A 16,380-nucleotide genomic window follows, 5' to 3' on the forward strand; every position below is an offset into this window, starting at 1 on the left:
TTTATCGTAGGCTGTGCTCCCTTTACACAGTGCTCGCGCGATCGCGAAATCGAAAGTGAAAGTGAACTGCGAGCGCTCATTCACATATTGATAGCGGCACCCTGATGCGCAAAAATTATATACAATATTAGAATGTTTGCGGGAACGGACACAAATATCGCGGGAGCGGTCAGAAATTCAGCGAGAGCGAGATCAACAAGCCCCACGCGCTATCACGCAGCGGTGCAGTCAGTCAGTGAGAGCCGTAACAGATGACGTCAAATCTTGCGGGATTCCATAAATAAAATACACAAAACCCCACTATTCGACAAATATACATAATGAAAAGATACAAAATTTAATACCTTGGAAAATGGCATTTAAGACTTTTAAATACTTTTTAAGGGCCTTAATTTTCTCTAAATTGATTTATCAACTTTTAATACTTTTTAAGACTCCGCGGACACCCTGAGTTGTCATTCCAGTAATGCAGCTGTGAATAAAGGAAGTTATGAAAGCTTTTCAAAGTGCTAGTCTCACCTTTCACCCTCTTGGATGAGGCCAGCAGCAGATGGTCTTATCAACTTTTAATACTTTAAGACCCCACAGACACCCTGTATATGAAAAAATATATATATTTTAAAACTACGAAAAACAGCTTACTTTTACCTGCTTGAATATTCACGTAAACTGTAATAAAATAAATTCATCAAACTCAACTCAATTGAATAGCAAATGAATTGCATTATATGAATTAAAACATACCAAATGAAAGCATTAAATTGACAAAAATGGGTAAATGGGCAATTAAATGCAATTCACTTAGAGTCTACATTTCAATGCAAAAATAAATAAATGTTAAAACAAAAAGATACCCCCCCCTATATATATATATATATAGAGCTACAGCTTAGTGGACCAGCTCTTCATATTCTGTGATTAGAATGAACAGCCATTCTCTTTTAATGCATATGTAATTTTACACCAGCTTTTGTTGCAATTCACCACTCCTATAATCTAAATCTCGGGTTGTTTTTGTACTTACCCATCCTCGCAGAGGGGCCCAGGTAGGAACACGAGCAGAGAGATCCCTCAGGATACGGATGACAATCACACAGGAGCGTAGTCCATTAGCCCTGGCCTAGAGACAAAAGCAGGAGGGATACAAACCCCCGGTTTATCTCATGCACTCATAATGTGGCACAACACCAAAGCAATAAACAAACAAAGAAAGGGGGTGAGATTTGCCGATACTGAATAATGTGTCGATAAGCATTAGCAATGTAGAGAGGTCGGCAAATGGTTAAGAGTTATAAAAAAAAGCATATTACTGACAGATATTAAGAGAGCAGATTAAAAATGTCAAGCTCAAGAGATGAGGAACACAACAGGGCTTGTGGTTGCACCTGGCCTTCTGATTAGACATTAAATATCAGAACTGAGCTGATACAAGCGAATAGAAGATACTATATATGGATTAAATCTGGGAAATGCAGCTGCATTTTTAAAGCACTGCAGGGCATCAATGAAACCATAAACACACTAATATGGCGGAAAGGTGCAATATTCCTTTTTGGCATGAATATAAGCTGACAAAAAGATTTTCTGCAGGTACTTGAATTAAATTCTTATAATAATGTCCTGTGTTCAACAAGTTTGAGGCAGCATATATGGCTTTTTTAAAACCAAAACTGCACTAAAAAAAAAAAGAAAAAAAAAAGAAGCAGCATTGTGAAATATTATTACAATAAGATAACTTAACATTTTATTTACATTATTCGTGTAATTATTACCTACGATAAAACAATTTGTGTTGCTTATTATTTTTGTGGAAACTGTGATACTTTTTTTCAGGATTCTAAAAAGTTCAAAGGAACAGCATTTATTTGAAATAAATATTTTGTAACATCAAACATTTCTTTACTGTCACTTCTAATAACTTTGTGTCCTTGATGAACAAAAGTTAATCATTTATCATTTTTCTATTACTATTCCTGTCCACATTCCATTATAACACTGTAAGTCATGAAAATTAATTGTGGCAATCAATATTATGCCAAAAAATAATTGAAGTTAAATTGCACTGAACCCAGAACATTTGCAAAAGGACAAATCGGATGATCTCAGAAAAAAAAAATTTCCAGTGAAGTGCGCCAAACGGTATGCTGGCTGCAGAAATATTGCACCTGCCATTTGTGTTGATGCATTCAAATTTAAAATCAAGGCATTCAAAAACATCAAATATTAAAATGGACTGTAAAAGCGGCAGCTGGTACTGGCAATGACGTCTCAAAAAGTTAATAAACAGCTATCGATGCGAAAATACACTTAGTTAAATTAGCCAGGAAGAGGTCAGACAGCACTGACAAAGATGTCCTTGGCAACGCAATTCAAAACCATCCAGCAAGAATATGACATTCTACCGGAGGCAAATACACTCCCACAAATAAAATCTACACAGAAAAACATCCACACAAACTGAAAAAAATAAATAAAGAATAAGAATACAGCATGAAATAAGGTTAACACAGAAACAAAATAAAAACAAACTTAACTACTAGAAGACAAATAAAGACAAGATGCAAACCTGGAACCACTTGGCGTGGCGGAGGGACGCCAAGGCAGTCAGGCATTTCTGCCTGTCCAGTACATCCGGGGGATCGTTGACTGATAGCGTTTCTATTGGCAGGTGGAATAAGAAGACAAGGTACGGTTTGACCAAGGGGTTTTTCTGTCTCACGGCCGGGGGAGGAGGAGGCAGATAACCCCTACCAAAGGCAGTGGAGGGAAGAGGAGGGGGAACCCCCCTAAACAAGAGCAACCCTTCCTGTACTAGTACACAACAGCAGAACAGAAATCTACAAGTGGACGGAGCATCCGGCTCTGTTCCAAACCCAAGTGAGGCTACACTCGACAATAAAAACGATAAATCGAGTCGTTTCCTACTTCCAAGTTCATATATTGAACTTGACTTTGAATGAGCCTTTTTATAAAAGCATAATTAAAATTGCTTTAACACATTAGAAAATTTTAAATTGTACTAGTACACAACAGCAGGACAGAAATCTACAAGTGGACGGAGCATCCGGCTCTGTTCCAAACCCAAGTGAGGCTACACTCGACAATAAAAACGATAAATCGAGTCGTTTCCTACTTCCAAGTTCATATATTGAACTTGACTTTGAATGAGCCTTTTTATAAAAGCATAATTAAAATTGCTTTAACACATTAGAAAATTTTAAATTAGAAAGCTAGAGATTATTTAAATAAAAATTTTAAATTTAAACTAAAAACACACACATAAATGTTCATGGTTCACTCCAATATGTGCAAGTAATAAAATATATAGCACACAGAAATACTGAGTAAAACAGTCTATTTTTAAATAGACAGAACCATTTATAATGCTACTTTTGAATTAACTGATAAAAAGATTTACATAAAATAACACTTTACATGAAAGTACAACATTTTAGATTAAATTTCGCCACAAAACCATCATAACGCTTTGGTTGGTTGGTGTTTTAATGGCATGCCAAATTCCTTGGCTATTTTCATGGCAAGTCACAATATTATCGAAATATTATAAAAGAGTAGTTTAAAAGCCTATATATAATTTGCTTTACAAAAAAAAAAAAAAAAAAAAAATTTTTTGTTTTTTTTTAACGGTTAAAATTTTGTGTGGAAGTATTTTCATAATGCACTGGATAAAAGCATCTGCCAAAATGCACAAATGTAATTTATGCCTAATGCATTCTGGACTAACTACATGCGATGCCGTCTTAGATTTTGGCAACAATTTTCTGCCACTGTCTTCACCTATGATGCCTCAAGATGGCGTCTAGGTAGGCAGCACACTATGATTTGGAACAGAGCCCTTGTGGCTGTATTTTGTGGCATGAAGGTTTACAGTGAGTGAATGTTAAAGGGAGGTTCTTCTATGGCTAAAAATGTGTGTATCAGTGAGATCTGAGTGCATTTGTGCGTTCGACATGGGGGAACCCCTCCCCCTCGCCCCCTTGTTTTTTTTTTCTGGGTGCACTGCCTTGCCCCTTCCGAGACAGAGAGCGTCCAGTTGGTCAAAGGTCCAGCGTCCCTAAAATTGACAAACTAGAAGGCTTGACAGAGAGAATCAGATTTTGAACCACAGGCAGCAGTAGTCAGATACACAAGAGGTATGATCAAAACGAGTCCACACTGCAGCAAAACTGATGGCTTGTGATGGTCTAAGGCAGGCGTCACTAACCGGGGGTCACAGATAGAGCTAGGCTTTGAGATCGGCCTCAAGTTTGCTCTCGATTGACCCTTCGCTAAGCCCCGCCACCCTTGGTTGCTGTTGCATCGCTTATACAAGTTTTGCTGGAACCAACCACAGGTGTGTTAATTGTTATTTTTTAGTAAAATGTGCAGAAAGCGTGGTAAAACTTGATTGCATATAATTTTTGTTATATTAATTGGATTAAATTGGGACAATGCAAAGTATCAGAATCTGCTTTTTTTTTTTTTTTAAAGAGTAGAAGTTTACAGTTAAATGACTAAAAACTGCAAAGGGAGAAGCTTCATTTAAAAACAACTGTGAGATGGCCAAAAATTGTTCCTCTATAATCAATACATAAATAACATGTCACACAATTATTAATATTAATGTAGGAACAAACGTAGTCCTTACAGATGTTTTAGGTTTTCGATTAGGGAAAAAGCAACTTTACAACTTTAAAGATTTAGTAGCAACATTTTACAATATTTCAGTTAAAAACTTACTGAAATTACGCAAACAGACAGAACTTCCATTGACAAAAAAAAAAAAAAAAAAACTGATAAACTGGAGAATGGCAAAAGCTGCCAAGATTGTAAAAATGGGGTTTAGCCAAAGGTCAATTGTTTTGTCTCACCCAAACGGTTTATTTCGGTATTCCCCCTATTCAACACTCTAGCCCTAAAAAAGCTCTTTACTAAACATAAAAGCTTACCCACAATTCTCTAAACTACAGATCCATTGAGTTACTGTGACCATATATTATCAGGCTGGGTCTAATCTATTCTTTACACTGTGTCCTAATGTCTAGCATTATCTATAACCCTCCTGCCCTCCGTCAAGCCTCTTTGATAAAGGCTCGGTCAACAAGTCCTGGCGAACAAACCAGAGCTCGACAATACATCTGCTTCTCATTTTTGCTGCAATGCAAACCGTTCCATTTCTTCTCCATTATACGAACACATGCAAACAACAAGGTTTGTGATTTTGTTTCTTAATTCTCAGTAAGCCTTCAGTAAACTCTCCTTTTAAATACTTCAAAGGGAACTGGGTCTTATTTAAAGTTTTACCCATCACTTAAGTTACTGTATATTGGGCCATCAACACTCTAACATCACACTGCATTGAACTGTGAGACTTCAGGTGGCAGTAAACATAACAATCTGTGTTACATGACTAGTCTGAACACAATATCCCCAAGCTCCATTGAAGGCCCAATAAACAATATCCCTGCCTGAGTCCATCATCCCATCTTGCTGTCTCTGGGGTTGTGGGGTGGTTAGAGGAACCATAAGGCACGTGATTTCAAACCTACCTCCGGCAGCCTGCTTCTCAGCCTCCTCCCTCACGAGAGGTGAAGTCAGATAAATGGTGAGGGTCAGCGGTGGCTCCTTAGAGTTCTTGATGACAATGGTGGCATCGCGGATGCATGGTTTCACGTCATATTTTTCTTCTGTGACGACCTGTAGGACAGATCATTGAGGTTCATGCATGTTTTTTATCCTGCCTTTGTAAATAATGTTTAAAATTAGAGATACAGACATACCTTAAGCTGCACAGCAAGGTTCTCAGACACTTTCTTCAGCAGGGTGATGGTGGGTTTGTCTTTGCACAACAGCACAAGCTCTAGGTCAAGATCTCCCTTCAGCAGGAGACCTTTAGCTACCAGCCCCACACGCATGACTCCACGCAGGGAACGTGTGGGGTGCTCCATTGACTTTAGATCACTGGAGGACAAAATATGATGGGCAGTTACATGAGAGATACTAACACACACCTATAACTAATCACGCAGTCACAGTAAAATGACATAGTGAACAGAAAAGTCATAATTAAATATTCTCACATCTCTTTCTCGCCATCTCCATCGGACTCCGAAGCATTCGCTTTGACATTTCCTTTCTCCTGCTCATCCAGCCAATCAGAGACAGCCTTGAGGGCACGTTCGATGTGGGACACCATGTTCTGCACCCCCTCCAGCTCCTCCTGGGTGGGATAGATGGAGGAGTGTTTGGCCATCACATGGCGGTCGTCGTTCACAAAGATGCGCATGGAGCGATGACGAATGGGAGGCGGCTTCACGGAAACAAAGAGAAAAAAAAAAACGTTAATTTACATGACAAGTTAAACCAAAAGGTTGTGCTGTCCAAAAGCCTGGGGTCAGTAAAACTTTTATTTTAAGAAATTAATACTTCTGTTGAACAAGGATGCATTAAATTGATCAAAAGTGACTGTAAACACATTTGTAATATTACAAAATATTTCTATTCCAAATAAATGTTCTTTTGAACTTTCTATTCATCAAAGAATTCTGAAAAAATGAAAAGCATATAACGGTTTAACACTGATAATATTAAGAAATGTTTCTTGAGCACCAAATCAGCGTAGTAGAATGATTTCTGAAGGATCCTGTGACACTGAAGACTGGAGTAATGATGCTGAAAATTCAGCTTTGATCACAGCAATAAATTACATTCTAAAATATATAACATTATTTATAATTATAACATTTTACAAAATCACTGATCTTACTGTATTGTTTATCAAATAAATGCAGCCTTGGTGAGCATAAGAGACTTCTTTCTCCTTTTCCTAATCAGTGTGACTGCTCTGTGTAATTATTGCCATATTAGTATAATTAATTAGTACTATATGGAAGAAATCAGACTGCAGAAGCATTGATGTATGTATACTTTACCATAATGGCTACAAAGTAGTTCTTCAGTTTGGCAGTGTTGGTCTATATGTGGTAGAGGAATGCTGCTCCAGTTGGTCTGTAATGGAAAACAACCAGTTTTATGTATAATAATCAGTCAAAACCTATAATGCAGCAAAAACATAATTCTTTCAAAGCCGTTTTAAAGATGAAGTCAACCAAAATGTAGTACAATATATAGTTATGGCTATATTTATTCATTCAGCAGGCACAAATGGAAGTTGATACAAAAACACCATTGTCAAAAAAGGATTTGAAGTTAAAACCCAGGTAAAGCAATTCTGATTAAGCTTCAGATTCCACACAAATCAAGGCCTAATCCATATAATCCTTCTACATGCACCATGGGAAATATTTACAGATCACAGAAGCAGCACATATTCGGATCTCCATGGAAACAGTGACTAAATACAAACCATAATATCATTCAGAGATGCAGAACAAGCAGCTCCGAACAAATGAAACCTCCTTTACGCTAACCTGCTTAGATTGGAAACCCCTTTTATTTACCAGACTGAAATCTTAAATAGATATAAATTTAAAACACATGACACATGAACTCATTTCCTGCTATTGTCTCCATGCTTGCCACGTAAGTGCTAAATCAGATGTTCACCAGTGCTGTTCTCACCTTTTTGTCTGGGCAAAACGTGTTTTTCATTCACAGCATGTATCCTAGAATTGGCAGGAAATGTCTGTTGATCTCACAATTCACAAGTGAACCGTCTCACGTCTGCTCTACAGCTGTTAGGCATGTCTTTTTACCCTTACTACTGCTACAAACATCACAACTGTACTAACCCCAGGCAAGAACAATGGGAAAAAAAATCAACTGGAATAAAATAAAAGCAGGACAGACAGGCTGCATTGTATTATATCAGGGTTTTTCAACCTTTTAGATGCCACAGACCCTTAGTATTAAAAGCAAGCAACATAATTTCATGCATTAAAGGCCCAATTTATATTATTAAAAAGTAATGTGTAAAATATTACTTGGAAAATATTTAGTTATATTATATAACTTGCCTATTCATTGTAGTACACTACACAGTTTGCACATGTTTGAATCATTTGTATGATTTACGTTAATCAATTTTTTAAATATTTATATTAAAATTAACACAATTAAACACAATTTTTCTCTAAAATTTCACAGACCCCCCTAGCATGCCCTGGGGGTCCCAAAACTGCATTCTGAAAATATATGTATTATATTTTAGAAATAAAACAAATACATAATGCATATAATAATAATTTTGCAAATAATAATAAATTTTGGCTCTAGTGGCACTGTTCTCCTCAAATATTAACATGTAACATAAGTACTTCAGCATTGACGCAAATACATTTTGGAGGAGCAAAAATTTGCAATTATTAAAATCATATTTTTTCACTGTGCAACTTTATATCATTGTATTATATCATTTGTGCCCATTTAACAAACAGGACGAAACCGCACCAGTAACTAAAATCTCAGTAAAACATAAATACTAACAATGCATCTCTTTTATAATCAACAATCACGCAAGTTAGCTGATGCTGTACCTAAAGTAACACAGTGTTGGAAGTAAACAAGGTAAACGCAGTATACATCACAGCTGCGCGGCCATTTTAATGCAGCCAAACAATGGGGAGAGCCGTTCACCGGGCTGCGCAAACATCTAACTTCATTTAATAAGTCATTTGGTTCTTAAAATGATTAAGATTACGTTTGTACAGGTAAACCTGGCTAATGATGCCCAAAAATGCTTTCCAACCAAGATACGCATTTGGTTTTAAGACACGGCCAGATATAACGTTATCGAATGAGATAAAATGGTCGCGACTCTCCCCCCAAAACAACTAAAAACTGTCAGAATGTTTAACTACACCATGAGACAGAATAAAAACTTATTTCATTCTTTCAGACATAAAAGTAAGATAAAATCATCAAATAATGCTCAATTCTCGCTGTTTTTGTGAAATGCACAAGGAGCTAGCTGCTAATCGCTAGCCATGGCCGTTTGCTATACAAATATATACATTTCTACTGCATTTAAGTGTTTAAATGACACATTTTGGAGTAGATAAAAAGTACTCAATCGATACATCTGCAGCGTAAAACACTTAAACCACGTAATATTTAAGGATATGCGTGTTTTTCTCATGTACTCACCAGCGCAGCGACAAAGATGCACCCGTCCACCGTTCTGCCGCTGTGGAGAATCAGCGTGCGCGAAGCTGGAACAGTGACACGTGATATCAGTTGACCAATAGGATCATTGGTGCGTCAGCGGCAGACGGGAATGAATGGGGAGGGCGTGGCTTTTTCATTCAGAGTCAGACTGGCGACTGCAAGATCAAACACATCTTTTTCTTTCTTTCTTTCTTTCTTTCTTTCGCTTGGCAATGAAGGCGTCAGCTGAGAAAATGTGTCACTGTCAATTGTTCTATGCATCAAAATAATGTAAAGTGCTATACAAATGAAGACACCGTATTTAAATTAAACAAATGAATGACTATTTAAATATGACTTTTATTCTTTTTTTTCCGGTAGGACACGGTCTCAATCGTTTGGGGGCGATGCAACACAAAGAAAAAGGCGACCCCCGGGGGAACGGAAATAGGCAAATTACAGAAATAAGAGTCCACCCCACCAAAAAACAAAACAAAAAAACAACAAAGAGAACTGTTTTGATGCTTACTTGTATTATTTAACATAGTTTCATTTTGCAATTGGTGGAATTTGTCACTAAAAAGGTAAAACAATGCTAAAAAAAAAGAAAGAAAGATGGATCCACTCCTAATTTGAGAAATGATTGCTTTACTTACCAAACTGCTTTTCACTCTCAGAAAAAACTGTAAAATTGTAATTGAGGCAGTTCCTTTTAAAATGTACCAATATGGCCACTTTAGGTACTAATATTTACACTTTAGGAACTAATATTTAGCCTACTATGTACATATCAGTTATTAATATGTACAATTTAGGGGTAGATATGGTACAAACACGTACCTTGTAACTTACTACACCAGTGACAGTTTGTATTTTTTTCCTCAGAGTGCCGGTTTTGAAAAGAAAGATAGGCCTAGTAGTAGGAAATGCAACATCCTGACATCGAGATAAAAAGAGAGATTTTCTTCCAGAAGTGAACCTTTATTGGTCAAAAATTGGTCTTTTCAAGATCACAAATAACAGGGCAAGACACAAATATACAGATAAAAGAACACTGAAACTGTCATGCACATGTAAAAGTTCTGCCTTTAGGTTGCAGTGATATTTACACTATTTCTTCATTATTTGACTTTTATAGACTGCATGTAATACTGTATGTGGACTATACAGATTCCTGTGCAATAGCTCTGAAGCCAAACAAAGCTTCATGTTCAAAGGCATTTTGATGAATTCACTATAAGCATCATTTTACAATGAATCCTATAATGAATCACCAAAAGAGAAGGTGCATGTTAATCCTGAACAACTGCAAACTAGCTTATTAAATCCCAGACCCAAACAACATTTATTTTCTTAGCTCCTGTGACTCCTCTTGTCCTCTGAGTCCTTTTTCTTGTAGTTTACATGGAAACTAAGGGTTTTATTAATTATATATTTTTTATATAATAATAATAATTGAGGTGACACGCGGAGGGCATGTTTGCAGTCCATTTCACATTGTCATTTATCAGACTCACTCTACAGTGCAACAGTGACTGCCAACTTTTTCAGCAGCCTCGGTTCCAGAATATAAAGTTATTCAAATACATATTTTTTATACATATATCTGTTGCATGGAAACAGGAATTTGCAAATGAAAACCCCAAATTTGGCAATTAAATGTCAAAAATGGAAGGTATGTCTAGAAACATTTATACATTGTTGCTAAAGTCAGTTTCTTGATGGAGAAAATGAATGGGATTTTTACTTCCAAAACCCCACTGTGCTCAATTATAATGCGTATTGAAGTCACTGCAGTTCCAGAGCATCACTTGCATTACAACTTCCAGTATGATGCTGCTTCATCCATCATTCAAGCAATAGGAACTTACATCTGCCTTCAGTAATGCTGCAAAATAGGATGGTTAATAACATCCTATTTTTTCCCTTTTCCCAGTCTCTTCCACATGGTAGAACTCATATTCTGGAATCCCTCCATCAGTTCCGATTAATTACACTCTTCATGGAGTTCTGGAAGGAGCTGATCTCCCACCGCCGGAATGTACTCCCTTTAAGGTCACTGCGGCCGGTGGTTATGCGATAAATCTTTTTGAGGACGGCCCGGCGTAGAAGGATATAGACCCAGGGGTCCAGAATCTGATTCCAGGTGGCCAGACGAACTCCCATTACCATTAAAGTTCTGTATGTTTCCAAATCATCCCCCATAGAGCCGCTGTACGAGCGGATGACAGACATCAGACCGAAGATCTGTCAGAAAAACAGAGAAAGTTAGTTGTAGTCAGTGGATGAAGCAAAATAAAGTCATGGTATAACAGCAAAAGAATAGTAAGGATTAGTCAGAACCCAGATCAAACAGCCTAGAGGAAAACTGCATTGATCAGAGTGTTGCTCATTCATAGCTCGTGAGACAAAATAAATCCTCGGTTGTGTTTCATCCTCACAAATCAGGTCTGTTTTGACCCCCGAAGAGATACGTAAATATAAAATTTTTTAAAAAGCATGGTTTTTAGTATGGGAACCAAACTTTTAAAGTGTGTCAAGAATCATGTAATTTTTATAGATTTTTTAAAAATCGGCTCACAGAATTTGTTCTTTGAAGAAATGTTCATATTGACATTCTTTGAATTTTGGCAAATCTACACACAGTTTGAGACAGCTGGCATATTGTGGAGGAAATATGTGGAATTAATAGTTTTTTTTCCTCAAAAATCTGAGAAGGAAAGTTTGTTTTCTATTTAATCTTATTGCGAAACAATTATGACAGTACATAGATCTCATTTGTGATTTATCTTTCAATGGTATTCCTACACAGACAAACTTAAAAAGTCTTTAAAAGAATAAAATAGTTTTATTTTATTATTCAGATGTGTATACAATTAGATCTTATGTCTGTTCATAGAAATTTTGAGCAAAGAATTCGGTATTTTTTTTAAAGTATACTTTGTCACTTGACTTCTAATATTAATATAAATATATCTAATATAAACTGTATTTTCAACATTTTTTGATATGCATACTAATTTTATATTCTTTTATTACAATTATATGCTTGGATCCTTCAATCTTATGATTATTATTTGTTTGCATGTGAGGTACTTCAAGCTTATTGTAATGCTTTTTTTTTTTTTTGATCGGTCCTTAATAGACAGACAGGCAGACAGTCATAGTCAATGGCGCAATAACGGTTAAGTTAAAAATAACGGTTAAAAGAGTCACATGATGCGATTTAAATTTTTCCGTTCTCTTTGGAGTGTTACAAGCTCTTGGTGCATAAAGAAGATCTGTAAAGTTGCAAAGACTAAAGTCTCAAATCCAAAGAGATATTCTTTATAAAAGTTAAGAGTCAGCCACGCCTACCTAAAACGACTCGTTCTAACACGCCCCCACATGTCTACGTCACCAAAGAAAGAAGGTGTAACTTTTATTCTCGCTGTAGTATTGTTGTTGCCGCCGACAAGGTGAAGGTGCTGTGAAGGTGCTGTGTGTTTCGTTGTGAAAGCGAAACTACTTTGTTTGGTCTTCCAAAAGAGGACGATATCCGCTTCGTCATGCCTGGAGCTGATCCGTGCTGGTTGCTGAGGAAATACTACAACTTTGCGCTGTGGATCGCCGGATCGGCTTTCACCATGGACGAAGCGGTGTCCAGCCCGGGGTTGTCACATGTGGTTGCCACAAGCCCGCCGGCCGCCGCCGTTCTCAAGCCCACCGGCCTCCTCTCACTCAAACCGGCCTCCGCTCATTCTAGCCCGCCGGCCATTCCTCACTCTAGCCCGCCATGTGTGACGATGTGTGTTTCGTTGTGAAAGCAAAACTACTTTGTTTGGCCTTCCAAAAGAGGACACAACTAGAAATCAGTGGTTAAGTTGTATTTACAACACTGTTCCAGAACAGTACAACCCAAATATTCAGATGTGTGCAGCGCATTTTGTGGAGGATTGTTTACTGATCCTGGAAGAGTAACGTTAGACTAAAATGCCGGCAGTTCTGACTCACGAAAGTACGTTTTCATTTAAAGGATTTGCCACTGATGATTCAAACGCAAGTTTTGGGCAGTGTGGAGTAGCACTTGTTGTTTGTCATTTCTCTAATCACAAATGCAGACAGAGTTTTATGTGTTATGTTTTCGCTGTGTTTTGTTGTGAAAGCGAAACTACTTTGTTTGGTCTTCCAAAAGAGGACACAACTAGAAATCAGTGGTTAAGTTGTATTTACAACACTGTTCCAGAACAGTACAACCCAAATATTCAGATGTGTGCAGCGCATTTTGTGGAGGATTAGGATTGTTTCCTGGGAGAGTAGCCTACAGTGCCCGTGTCTGTTTCTATAAAGTGGGGCAGTTCCAACTTTGCAAGGACAGTCTGGTGCTTCTGACTCACAGCCTGTAAGTAGGTATTCGGCCAATCACAACGCACTGGATAGCTGGCCAATCAGAGCACACCTCGCTTTTCAGACTGATGAGCTTTGTAAAAATCGATGCGTTTCAGAAAGGCGGGGCATAGAGGAGCAACAATAATGTACATTATGTGGAAAATAATGTGTTTTTTTAACCTTAAACCGCATAAACACATTGCATTACACCAAATACACAACATAATGTTATTTTTAGCAACGTCATATGACCCCTTTAAGTTAAATGGTTAGGTTGTAATGGTCATACTCACCAGCAGAGGGCTCCAGCAGATGCAAGAAGTGACCATAATGCCCACCAGCTGTGCCACCATCTCAATGTCATGTGATTTAGCTGATCTTCGGTGGCACTTCTTCTTGCGCAGACGGGCGATCACCAGCGTCACCCCGCTGATGGTGTTGCAGGCCAATGCCACGGCTAGTGCGGCCAGTCCCAGTCCGGAAAACAGCAGCACAAATATCACGTCTGTGATGCTGGTATTGTCCAACACATTAATGAAGCACCAGGTCCCTGGGAACTGGTAGATGTATGTGCCCAGGTGAAAGAAGGGCAGCAGTGCTACAGATAAAGCCAACAGCCATATCATCACCAGCACTATCTTGGTGTGGGCCGTGCAAACCATACGGGCATGCAGGAGGGGCCGCGTCACGCCCATGCACCGCTCCGCCGCCATGACGCATCCGAGAAACAGCGGGCACAGGCCGAAGAACACCATGCTGCCGCCCAGGAAATGGCAGGTGGCGTCGGATTGGTTACAAAGTCCTCCGGCGGTGCCAGAAATGTAGAGCCGCAGAACCAGAGCACCTGGAATAACATGACCGGCAAGGTCCGTAGCCACCAGAGAACTGGCGAACAGGAGGAACGTGGCTTTCGAGCGCTTCCGCAGGCGAGCATACGCTTTAGCCAGGATGATCAGCGCTATGATGTTGGAAACGATCCCCAGGGTCATGGACAGGCCCGCTGCCGTGGGGTTGGTTGTGGTGTTCAGGTTTTCCCTACAGCGCACCGGTGCCACTCCAAGCACCTGCTGGGTCTGATTGCTGAAGCCTTCATCCACATCCAGGGCTGAATTGTTGCAGTGTTGGACGGCTAACATCTCCAGGCTATGGGACGAGCACCATTGAGCTTAGAGACACATATCTATAGAGAAAAGAGCATATAAGTGCGCTTAAGAAAACAGGGCATTTAAAGCTGAGATTAAGAATCTTTAATTAGCAAACAACCTGCAATCAAATATGTAAAAATAGGAATACTGCTTATTTTGGCCACAAAGTTCATCCATTTGGGACAATTTAATCAGTTAACAAGCAAGTGATTACTTTCCTTCCTGTATTTTTTCCTTGTTTATGCACAAACATTCATTGAGGGACCTTATGTCCAGATGTCTGAAATTATACACTGACACACCTTTCAGAAAACTTTAGTGAATAGGAACATTGTTTTTGCACAATTTCCTCTCTAGGGTACATGAGAAAGCAAAAAAAAGTGCAGTACAAATTTTCAACACTTCTGACCATTCACCACTGTATTAAGAAGAACTAAACAACTGTTTGGAGATACAGAGACAGCCTAGAAAGAAAAAAAAACAGATAAAAAAGCAAAAAAGTACAAGTAATGTTTAACAAATGTAAAACGCTTTGCCAGGAAACCTAAAAATGTCTAAATTAACACACACACACACACAGATATCCCAGCAAAGTGAGCGCGTCTGCCTACGCATGTGTATATATATATATATATATATATATATATATATCTGCTACTTTAATATTTTATTTGTTCTGTCACCTATAAAATATATATAAATATCACAAATCTATTTGACACAAATCATTTCAATGCAAAATGAAAAAGAAAATAAAGAGAACATTTGAGACGCTTTTTAGATTATCCAAGACTGGATCACCTCACCTGAAAATCTTCATCTTATATCTTTAACCAAAAAAAACAAAACAAAACACACACACACACACACACACACACTCCTTGACACAGTCCTTGAGAATCGAAAGGCGATATCAGACTCCCATCATCCGTTTAGTCCTAAGAGTCTTGTTACTTTTTCCTGAGAAGAAAAACGTATTCCAGTACGAATAAAAGTGTCTTTGTAGTCTAAATATTAGTGGTCAGTAATATTAGTGGTATTGGGGTCTTCATTGTCTGAGAAAACGTCACGTAAACCTGAATTAAACAGACCAAACACGTAGAGCGCGCGGCGGACTGTGGAGTGACCCGCGCGCTGCTGTATTTATAGAGACTCAGCCGCCGCGTCTGCACTGTAAATAATGATGAGTCGCTGCGTCTCACAGCAAAGTGAGCGCGTCTGCCTACGCCTGCATGGGGCGTCATGGACGCGTCTAACATTTTAAGTATCATGAGCGCGTGCAGTAGCCTATATGCGTACACATAGATGACTCCCAGATATGCTTTTTAGGTAGGCAGCAGACTACTTTTAATCATCATTGGCGCGCTGTAGCAGTTGTGGACATCATGGATTTCAGCAATGGTATTTTGTAGTAATCTATGATGCCCGGAAATGATGCTCTCTGGGTAGGCAACACACTAGGTTTTGAGCCACATTAAGCTTGGCAAATGAATGAACAGGGCGCCCTGGACCTGTCAGCTGAAAATATAGTGTCAAATGTGAAATCAATAATTAGCAGCATTTCAATGACTCATTATAATTTACAGCTCAGTCCTTCAGTTTCAAGTCATAGGATGTCCGGCCTATTTCAAGGTAAAGTCAAATATGCAAAGCAGATTTTAACAGCATTTTCACAGTTTTTCATGAATTGAATCAAGGCTCATCAACTATAAGCAGATAAAGTCCAATATTGTCAAATGGATGAGAGTTTGCTTTGAATAAA

General features: G+C 38.3%; 2 protein-coding genes across 4 annotated transcripts in view; both read right to left on the bottom strand.

Annotated features, from left to right (window-relative positions):
- The window catches only part of ilf3b (interleukin enhancer binding factor 3b), a 20,474-nt gene extending 11,244 nt beyond the window's left edge, over positions 1–9,230 (bottom strand). Inside the window, exons 1-7 of one of the 2 annotated variants that reach the window (XM_016525747.1) lie at positions 9,106–9,230; positions 6,933–7,008; positions 6,081–6,310; positions 5,781–5,961; positions 5,550–5,697; positions 2,567–2,658; positions 1,025–1,120 (exon numbers count right to left, since the gene is read on the bottom strand). In XM_016525747.1, coding sequence (XP_016381233.1) covers positions 1,025–1,120; positions 2,567–2,658; positions 5,550–5,697; positions 5,781–5,961; positions 6,081–6,310; positions 6,933–6,935 — 750 coding nt within the window. In that variant the 5' untranslated portion in view covers positions 6,936–7,008; positions 9,106–9,230. The remainder of the gene's footprint in view (positions 1–1,024; positions 1,121–2,566; positions 2,659–5,549; positions 5,698–5,780; positions 5,962–6,080; positions 6,311–6,932; positions 7,009–9,105) is intronic. The other variant, XM_016525748.1, reaches the window with a different exon arrangement.
- Positions 9,231–10,090: 860 nt separating this feature from the next.
- Positions 10,091–16,114, bottom strand: ptger1b (prostaglandin E receptor 1b (subtype EP1)). Of its 2 annotated transcripts, XM_016525805.1 has the most exons (3): positions 15,425–16,114; positions 13,767–14,653; positions 10,091–11,352 (listed from the first exon to the last, which is right to left on the bottom strand). In XM_016525805.1, the coding sequence occupies exons 2-3, from the start codon at positions 14,607–14,609 to the stop codon at positions 11,083–11,085; spliced, it is 1,113 nt and encodes a 370-aa protein (XP_016381291.1). In that variant the 5' UTR covers positions 14,610–14,653; positions 15,425–16,114; the 3' UTR covers positions 10,091–11,082. The 2 variants fall into 2 exon arrangements, with proteins under 2 accessions (XP_016381291.1, XP_016381290.1); XM_016525804.1 differs by lacking the exon at positions 15,425–16,114 and having other exon boundaries at positions 13,767–15,214.
- Positions 16,115–16,380: the final 266 nt, after the last annotated feature.

This window comes from Sinocyclocheilus rhinocerous, unplaced genomic scaffold (assembly GCF_001515625.1).
Source record: "Sinocyclocheilus rhinocerous isolate Xijiao unplaced genomic scaffold, SAMN03320098_v1.1 scaffold182, whole genome shotgun sequence".
NCBI classification, from domain to species: Eukaryota; Metazoa; Chordata; class Actinopteri; order Cypriniformes; family Cyprinidae; genus Sinocyclocheilus; species Sinocyclocheilus rhinocerous.